This window comes from Notolepis coatsorum (assembly GCF_963971535.1).
Source record: "Notolepis coatsorum genome assembly, contig: SCAFFOLD_1789, whole genome shotgun sequence".
Classification (NCBI taxonomy): Eukaryota; Metazoa; Chordata; class Actinopteri; order Aulopiformes; family Paralepididae; genus Notolepis; species Notolepis coatsorum.
The window spans coordinates 22501-32362 of record NW_028174583.1 but is presented as its reverse complement, the minus strand read 5'-3'; the positions used below and the strand labels follow the sequence as shown (position 1 = coordinate 32362).

The window sequence follows — 9862 nt, the reverse complement described above, 5'->3', positions numbered from 1 at the left end:
TCAATCAATCAATCAATCAATCAAATAGACCCCCAAATTCATACACACACAGACCCCATTTCATACGGTTTTGTGTCGGGGCAGCAGCACCCCAGTCTGAGATGTTTTATTTTTCTTTAGAGATGTTATATTATCTATACTTGCTCCTGTGTAAAGGGCATCATGCCTTGGACCCTTCTTCCTGTTTGCACCACAGGGGCAGCCCGGGCAGGACACCTCCCAACTGGGCGCCCCTCCTACACGGGAGCGCCACAACAAATCGCCCGGAGCCATGAGTCGGGCTTCAGAACCCGTTATCTGGCGGAGAGAGAGAGAGAGAGAGAGAGAGAGAGGGAGAGAGAGAGAGGCGCACCGCACGCTGGATCCACGAGAAGAACCACCACCACCGTCACACAACAACCATGACTGTTGAGCGAATGTTCGACGAGCTTGGACATTTCAAAAGGTAACTAAATATATCCAAAGAATTCTGCTGACCAGATGCATTCCATTCAAGTGCATTATTTCTTTCTTTCTTTCATCATGGATGCCCCCCCCCCTCTTATGCATGCACCGAACATTATATATGTTTGCCTCCCTTTCCAGGAATAGTTTTCTATTTATAGTTGTTGTTTTTAATCGAACTTCAACATTAAACGTTAATCTGTTGGAATTGTCGGTTTGATATTGGCAGTTGCATTGTTATTATTTTGTTATTGATTATTTTAAATAAAGGTTGAAATGAAATATGTGAGCAGCGGAGCTGTCTTGAAAAGTTAGATATTTGTTTCCGTTTTAGAAGGGTTTTATTAAAAGGGCAGACTTGATTGATTGATTGATTGATTGATTGAAAACGTTATTAACAGATTGCAGAATGGGTACAATACAGTACGGCTCAACAATGCAGACCAGAGAAAGACTTTCGTCGTTGTTTACATCAGGGTTCCCCGCGCGCAAGACCGAGTCGCGCACTTGTTCGTCTTTGGTGCACAAATGCATTTTTTCCTGATAGCCTATACACACTGTTTATATCACATAATTGGTATGCTCACTATTAACAAGCACTTTAACGAGTGTCCTAATAAAACAAGTCTAAATTATATAATGCTATATATAGCAACATACCACCACCACACAATAAAGTTGGTCTGACTGACACATTGGGCTAATCCTTTATCAAATTTCTTCAGACACTTTTATTTGGGTCCCAATTCCCCCTGTTATTATGATGATGACAGACCGCACTGAACCCCCTTCCCCTCCATCCCCTCCTCCAGGTACCAAGCATGTCTCTACTTCGCGGCCGTCTTCCAGACGATCTCCTGTGGGATACACTATCTGTCCTCCGTCTTCCTCGTGGAGACGCCGAACTTTGTCTGCGGCGCGCCGGGCAACATCACCGACGTCCTCTACGGTAACATCACGGGCTCCAGTCTGGCGCAGGTCCTGCCGTTCTTCGTGGGGGCGGCGGACAAGCAGCGGCCGCTGGTCGTGCGCACGGCGGACGGCGCGCAGTGGGAACTGGCGCGCTGCGGGCGCGCTCTGCGCGACGCGCCGCCCGGCACCGCGGACTTCACCTATGACTTTGACGGCAACCGGACGCTCATCACGGAATGCACCGCTGGCGACTTTGTGTACGACCACAGCGAGGTGTACCAGAGCATCGTGACGGACTGGGACCTGGTGTGCGACAAGGAATGGCTGCCCAAACTGTGCCAGCCCAGCTTCATGCTGGGGGTGCTGATCGGAGCCTTGGTGTTCGGGGACATAGCTGACAGGTAAAACTCCTCTCCTCTCAGCCTCTCCTCCTCCTCCTCGCTCAGATGAGGGGACTTCTTGGTGGCAGACAGTACCACACCTTGTTGTACCAAGTCCAACGGGGTGGTTGGTGGGGGGCAAATGAGGCTATAGGGTTAAAGGAACACGCCAACATTTTGGGAAATTAGCTTACCGTCTTCTCCAGAGAGAAACAAGAAGATATAGATACCAGTTTCCTCTCTGTAAGTTCAGTAGAAAGCTATCTGGCTGCACGTTAGCTTAGCTTAGCACAATGAATGGAAGCGGACAGTGCCGGTTAGCCGAGGCATTGTCCAACTTTGTCCAACACCTCTCCCGAAGGCTAACCGGCACTGTCCGCTTCCATTCATTGTGCTAAGCTAGGCCTTTATAGGTATGTTGGGTTTATACATGAGATACCAAGTTTCTATAGGCAGTCCTCTCTCAGACCCACTGACCTACCCGTTGGCCTGCCATGTGTAATAATAAGTATTAGCAAAAACCTGGATATTCACAGGAGGGGCGACAGTGGCTCGGGAGGTAGAGCTGTCGCCTGGTAATCCAGAGGTTCCCGGAATCCCGGTTAGATTCCCGCTCCTCCCGGGCAGCGTGTCGTTGAGCAATACACTTAACCCCTAACTCCTCCTGATGAGCATGAGGGCACCTTGCACATGGTTGCCTCCGCCATCGGTGTGTGAATGTGTGAGTGAACGGGTAAAATGTGAGGAACAAAATTGTAAAGCGCTTTGGATAAATGTGCTATATACAGTAAATTGTGCACCATTTACCATTTATTTGACCATATTCACTCGATTGGTTCATTTGAAGTTAATAGTAGAAGACACCAGGTACAGTTCACTGTAGTGTGTTACTGTGGCGCGTCTGTGCTTGTGATGAGTTGGCATGAAAGCTCATAGGTTGGCACTAGATTCAAGATTAGATTAGATTCAACTTTATTGTCATCGTATGAGCACACGTAGAGTACAATGAAAAGAAGTTGGCATCTAACCAGAGTAAGGTAACAGTAAAGTGCACAACACTGTACAGTTTAACAAGTGATTAAGTGGAATATAATATATCTATCTATAATATATCTAACAAAGCCACTGGGTAATATGCTGATCTGATGTATGTGTACAGTATTATTTTGTACAGTGATACAAGTATATGGTAGTAAGCCATACTAGCCAGTGGTATAACTAATAAGAGTAGGTAGGGGATATACAGATATAGCGTGTACAGTGCACAGAGTTGGTATGTACTGTATACCGTTATGTAAACAGGAATATATGCAGATATATTCATACAGATATAGATATGGTATATACAGTGTTATTGTACAGGGCTATCATACAGATAGCCATGGATCATGTATTATTGACCCTTGCTTGGGATTTTACTTGAACCCTTTCACTGCCACACAACAGCAGGTTAACCCTTTCACTGCCGCATGACAGCAGGTTAACCCTTTCACTGTCGCATGACAGCAGGTTAACCCTTTCACTGTTGCACGACAGCAGGTTAACCCTTTCACTGCCGCACTACAGAAGGTTAACCATTACTGATAGTAAAGGGTTAACCTTCTGTAGTGTGGCAATGAAAGGGTTAACGGTGATGTGAGTGGTGAGGTATATTTTTAAGCTCCTTTAGTCATAAAGAAGCACCAGCGTATAGAAACATGATTGATAATGACGTATCCTTTTAATTCATATGGCCAATTGATAACTGAGCTTTGATTATCAAGGACAGCTGTCTGTCTGAAACAACATGGGGGCACACCCACCCCCAGGAAACCACAGTTGACACACACACACACACACACACACACACACACACACACACACACACACACACACACACACACACGCACACACATTTTAATACTTTATTTGGTTCCACAAATTATATTACATAAACAGGGAATCAAATGTATCAGGGCCAAGCAGCACTGAACACTTAAGGGTACACATAGCACCTCCTTCTCCACGTGGCTAAGCTGCCACACACACACACACACACACACACACACACACACACACACACACACACACACACACACACACACACACACACACACACACACACACACACACACACACGCACACACATTTTAATACTTTATTTGGTTCCACAAATTATATTACATAAACAGGGAATCAAATGTATCAGGGCCAAGCAGCACTGAACACTTAAGGGTACACATAGCACCTCCTTCTCCACGTGGCTAAGCTGCCACACACACACACACACACACACACACACACACACACACACACACACACACACACACACACACACACACACACACACACACACACACACACACACACACACACACACACACACACACACACACACATTTGAAATGTTTATTTATGTCCACATAAACAGAAGTACAAGGAAGCCTCATACAAAGGACATAAACAATGCGAGTGCAATCAGAAAATTATGAAGAACAGTCAGGTACAAGGTGCATGGGCGGCAGAATCATGGGTAAAGGTAACAGCGCCTCCTCCAAATTGAGCGGCTTCCTATAATTGCTGATACTGAGTAGTACCTGGCTAACTGCTTGGCCTTCCTTTTGGGGAGACCGGCTATTTGTAGGCCCCTCACAACCAACTTGTGCACATGCCCTAGGCTGCCAAAGATAAAAACTAGGAGTTTACATCTGTAGCCTAGCTGTGAGATGGTCTGCTGTAGCTGTTGGTATTTCAGCATTTTGGTTAGGAAGGCTTCTTCTAAGCTGTAGTCAAAAGTACAGCCAACCTCAAGAATGGACACCTCCCTAAGGTGTTAATTTACCACAAATACATCAGGGGTGTTAGCTGTAATACTAGAGAACATGGAATCATCATTGCACAGGTTGAACATGCTTGGCTTCACAGTAGAATGCTTAAACAGCGTGATGGAGGACCTAAAAATAAGAGAGATATCTTTCGCTATCAAATCTACTATTCTGTCATGCCTACTTATGTAGAGGCCCCTGTATACATGGCAACCATTTAAGATGTGGGACATGGTTTCAGCTATTTGGTTATTGTCATGATGAATACAGTGAGGAGCATGACTGCCTGGAAACCAGATGAAGAGATTCAGTTTAGATGGTAAGACCTGTAATCTCGCTTTCAGAGTAAAGATAACAATGCACTCATCTATGGCAACATTTTTTAACACAGAGTGAGAGACAGAATGGCAGCAGGGAGACACACAATCTTCCCCTGCAGTCTCAACTCAGTCCATTGTTCCCGCTGTCTTTGCTGTTGTGCCCACAGGAGGCACAACACACACACACACACACACACACACACACACACACACACACACACACACACACACACACACACACACACACACACACACACACACACACACACACACACACAACTCAGAGACACACTTAATTACATACACACACACACACATACACACACATACGCGCACACACATATCGAAACTCAATGATGTTGATTAGAACGGGTTCCCAAACAAGACACGTTAATTCACTCACTCAAATACCCGGTGACCATTGTCTCCTAGAACCAGTTGACCAACTGGCTTGAACAGATGGGCGTGTCCAGACTTAAACACAAAATAAATTGTCTGGTATCCCTTCCCATTATATCCAATCAGGAGAGAGAACCATAGATATCTTTACTCTTGCCAAGCCAGATTTGCTTACTGCACTGATTCTTTTACTTGTTTCAAGGCTACATTTGCATAAAACTAGTTTTTATTTCTTATTTTTGTCAGACCATTTTTGCAGCGTGGAGTTCTCTCTCCTGATTGGATAAAGTTGGAACGGGATACCAGGAAATGTATTTTGTGTTTACTGCAGAGTGGAGGGACTGGGAGACCCATGTTGCTGACCAGACACTCTATATCAGTGATGGCTGTCGGAGTGTAGAGCTATTATTTTAACACGTAGACCACTTATTTTAACAAACGAAAAAATACCACTCACCCTTAACGAGCGAGCTCTGATGTTCGAAAGATGAAGTGTGAGATGAGGATGAGTGAGGAAAGGGAAGCCAGGTCAGATGGGTTTATTTAAGCATTACATCACACGCAGGAGTGGTTTGTGACCAATAAACCATGCCTAGGGGTGGTCGTTAGGCCCGAGGCGCAGCCGAGGGTCGTTAGACCCCCCTAGGCATGGTTTATTGGTCACAAACCACGACTGCACGTGGTGTAAAGCTTTTATACAACTGCCAGATTCATCCAACCTTATTTCTATACAATAAACACACATTAATCGAAGATTTATTGAAAAAACCATCCGCCAGAAAAAGTAGTTCCCACAACTACAAAAAAGACAAGTTGCCTCCATGTGGAAGCAGCTTGAAGTGCATCCAACCAAACTAACACATCCAACTGTGTATTATTGGAATGATTGAGAGAAGTTGCCTCATGTGGAAGCAGCTTGAAGTGCATCCAACCAACTAACACATCCAACTGTGTATTATTGGAATGATTGATTGAAAATTTTATTACCAGATGCAGAATGGGTACAATACAGTACGGCTCAATACACACAATTGTTAAGGGAATGCAGACCTACTTTCCATAGAACTTCATTCTTAGATGCTTCTATATAAAGTAGGTAAAACAAATTAAAACGTTTTCTTTGCCCTATAGGAAAAAAACTTTTCTTCGCCCTATTTTTTTATTTATTTCTTTTAGCCTAAACTTAACCAGTTGGAAACCAGGGGTACAGTAATAAAATTAGCAATCAACCAATCAATCAATTCAATAGACCATGCTCACTTAAAACAGCGCTGCTTCTCTCTCAGTCTGACTCCCCCGCTGTTGCAGACAGGAGTGTGTGTGTGTGTGTGTGTGTGTGTGTGTGTGTGTCACAGTGTGTGTGTGTGTGCGTGCGTGTGTGTGTGTGTGTGTGTGTGTGTGTGTGTGTGTGTATGTGTGTGTGTGTGTTTGTGGGTACGCCAGCGTCGGACAGTGTGAGAGAGAACGCTGCAGTCAGTAGAAAGAAGGAAGTAGAAATGTAAATCAATCAATTAATCTATCAATCAAACCGCGATTTTTCTTTTGTTCTAGATTGACTCAAGACCCATCAATTACATCATCCAACATTGTTTAAAGGGCTAACACATTCCCCTTGACAGAATCGCTTCATATTTAGTCGTTATGGTGCTTTCAACATAACCATTTGTTGTCCGCGATCTTGTTTTCTCCCGGAGTGAGCCGGGGAGGGTTATGTGATTCGGTTGTGGGCGGGTCCTGAGCCCAGGACCGTGGATTGTTGCCAATAAAGACGTGTGAATGGCCAATCAGAATCGAGAAATTTGCATGCCGTTGTATAATATTATTCACATCACGAGGGTCACGTCTTTATGGACAGGAAGCCCATTATATACACATATTATCCCAAATATTGAGGACACCACTTGAGGGAATGGACAAGTTTAAAATACGAGCCACGGGAACTGTAATTGACCATATTCACATTGTGGCCATTTTGCTCTCATGTCATGCTCAGGATGGGATTCCTCTCCACCCTGTTCCCACCTTGGAAGGGAATCCCAGCACGATATAAAGAGTTTCAATACAAACAGCACCAGCATGTCAGTCCCTGTGGATGTCATGTTGGCTCTATCACGATACACGATATATATCGCAATGTTTTGACATTTCCTCTAGTCTAAAGCACTTAAAAATGCTTGATTTTAACCCTTTGATGGATACAGTCACGCCAACACGATGATTATAAAGGACAACATAAAGCATCGTTAATTTGTAAGAAACCTCAATGAAAAAGGTTAATATTCGCTATTGTTATGAAAATGTGATAGAATCCTATAAAAATGTGGACGCATTTGGTCTACGTTCCGTTATACACTCTGCTACTCAGGAATCTACCGTGCCTATATTACTACCTAATAATAATAATAATAAATCAAATTTCTATAGCGACTTTCAGGAAACTCAAGGTCGCTTAAGTAAAAATCCCAATCTAACGTTAGCAGCCAAGAAGAATTTTTTTTTTAGCAAGGAAAGTTCATGAAATAGTGGTGCGACTGAGAAGCGGCGACATCAGACGTCAGCGTTCTCTCAGTGTGACAATAATACCTACCAATACCTACTGATTTGATTTGATTTGATGTTTTTTTTTTTTGTGTCTTACATACAGGTGTATATGCCCAGCCCATATGGGCTTACAAGACACATAAACAATAAGTATATAATAGTATACTTGACAAATTACTTGACAAATTATGACATATAGACCAAGATGGCCACAAAAAAAAGAAAATACAATAAAACGTAATATAACACAAGCTGTAAGCAATGTATGTAAACAAAGAAACAAGAGGAATTCATATACAATTATATAGGATATAATGTGTTTTGTCTCAAGTGCCCTATGCTTTCTCCAAAAATCCTGCAAAGCTGAAGATACACACTACTATGCTAATATGTCTTTACTACTATGCACTCAAGACTGTGGCACTCAAGTTCGACACCGTTTGACGAAACAGTGTTACTTACCCTTAGCCGCCAGAGTTGTACCTTTCCTGCTGACTTGTAAGTCGCTTTGGATAAGCGTCAAGCTAAATGACTAAATGTAAATGTAAATGTAAGGGGGAGGCAGACAAGGAGACTCGACAGTGAGGTTAGATGCATTCATGTTTTACAAATATCCCGCGGTGTTCAAATTCAGTTTGAAAGCACCACACATCTCCTCATGCAGACAGGGCTATAGTCTGCAGACATCTGATGTGGGGAATGGAGGTAGAGAAACCTGACAAAGATTTGGAACGTGCCAACATTCTGGGACATTCGCTTACAGTCTTCTCCAGAGTCGGACAAGAAAATGTATACCAATTTCTAGGGATGTCCGATATTATCGGCCTACCGATGTTATCGGCCGATATCGGCATTAAAATGTGATATCGGAAAATATCTGTATCGTTTATTTTTTTACATTTCTATAACCTTTATTTAACCAGGCAAGCAAGTAAGAACAAATTCTGATTTTATTTATTGTCAAAAGTATGCATAATGTTGTGTTAATTCCACAACAAGAGATATGTAATGTTAATTACCTGAAATTATTAAATTTTTTGGGGGGGGGGGGGGACCCTGCATATATCGGTATCGGTTGATATCGGTTGATATCGGTATCGGAAATTAAGAGTTGGACAATATCGGTATATCGGTATCAGTAAAAAAGCCAATATCGAGCATCCCTACCAATTTCCTCTCTGTGCGTTTCGGTACAAAGCTATCCGGCTGCGAGCTAGCCTAGCTTAGAGCAAATTAATGGAAGCATGATATGGGATACGGACCTCCTGCATGGGATATGTTAACCCTTTCACTGCCACACTACCAAACGGTTAACCCTTTCACTGCGACAATACACAGAAGGTTAACCCTTTCACTGCCACACGACAGCCGGTCGTAGTGTGGCAGTGAAAGGGTTAAAGGACACACATGCACAGGTCACGTATAGGTGCTCCTAGTGAATGAATGGAAGCGGATACAGACCAGCTAGCTTAGCTGTTGGGCAGAAACCTCTCCCAGAGTTTTAAGCTAGGCTAGTGGCAGGGGTGTAAAAAGTACCCAGAAATGATACTTAAGTGAAAGTATGGGTTACCGTCTCAAAAGTAAAAATCAGAGTATCTGGCTAAAAAAAACACTTGAGTTAAAGTAAAAAAGTTTCTACTTTTAAATGTACTTAAGTACTAAAAAGTGAAATGGAGATAGGGCCATGAGTAGGGATGGGTACCTTTCACATTTGAATCGATACCGGTACCGGTACCTGTGAATCGATACCGGTACCCAACGGTACCTTTTTTCGGTACTAATTAGTCTCAAAATGTTTTATTTACCTACCTCAGTCGTGAAAAAAAAATCCAAACTTCAAATAACTACAATTTCAACCGTTTTCGGCTTGCCATTGCTCCGACTGCTTTGTTGTTGAATCAAGTCAAATCCCAGGTAAGCATATATTGTGCGTAAGTGAACGTTGACATGAAAAAAATAATAATAATTAAATCTTTTTTTTCTTTCGGTACCCATCCCTAGCCATGAGTCGTCTTGTCGGTCTACGCTGACCGTTTCCGGCGTTTCGTCCTCTTCATCACTC

General features: G+C 43.2%; 1 protein-coding gene across 1 annotated transcript in view; it reads left to right on the top strand.

Moving 5' to 3' along the window:
- Positions 1-314: 314 nt before the first annotated feature.
- The window catches only part of slc22a16 (solute carrier family 22 member 16), a gene marked incomplete at its 3' end in the record, with an annotated part of 26709 nt that continues 17161 nt past the window's right edge, over positions 315-9862 (top strand). The window contains exons 1-2 of the mRNA XM_084338560.1: positions 315-445; positions 1257-1757. Coding sequence (XP_084194686.1) covers positions 402-445; positions 1257-1757 — 545 coding nt within the window. The remainder of the gene's footprint in view (positions 446-1256; positions 1758-9862) is intronic.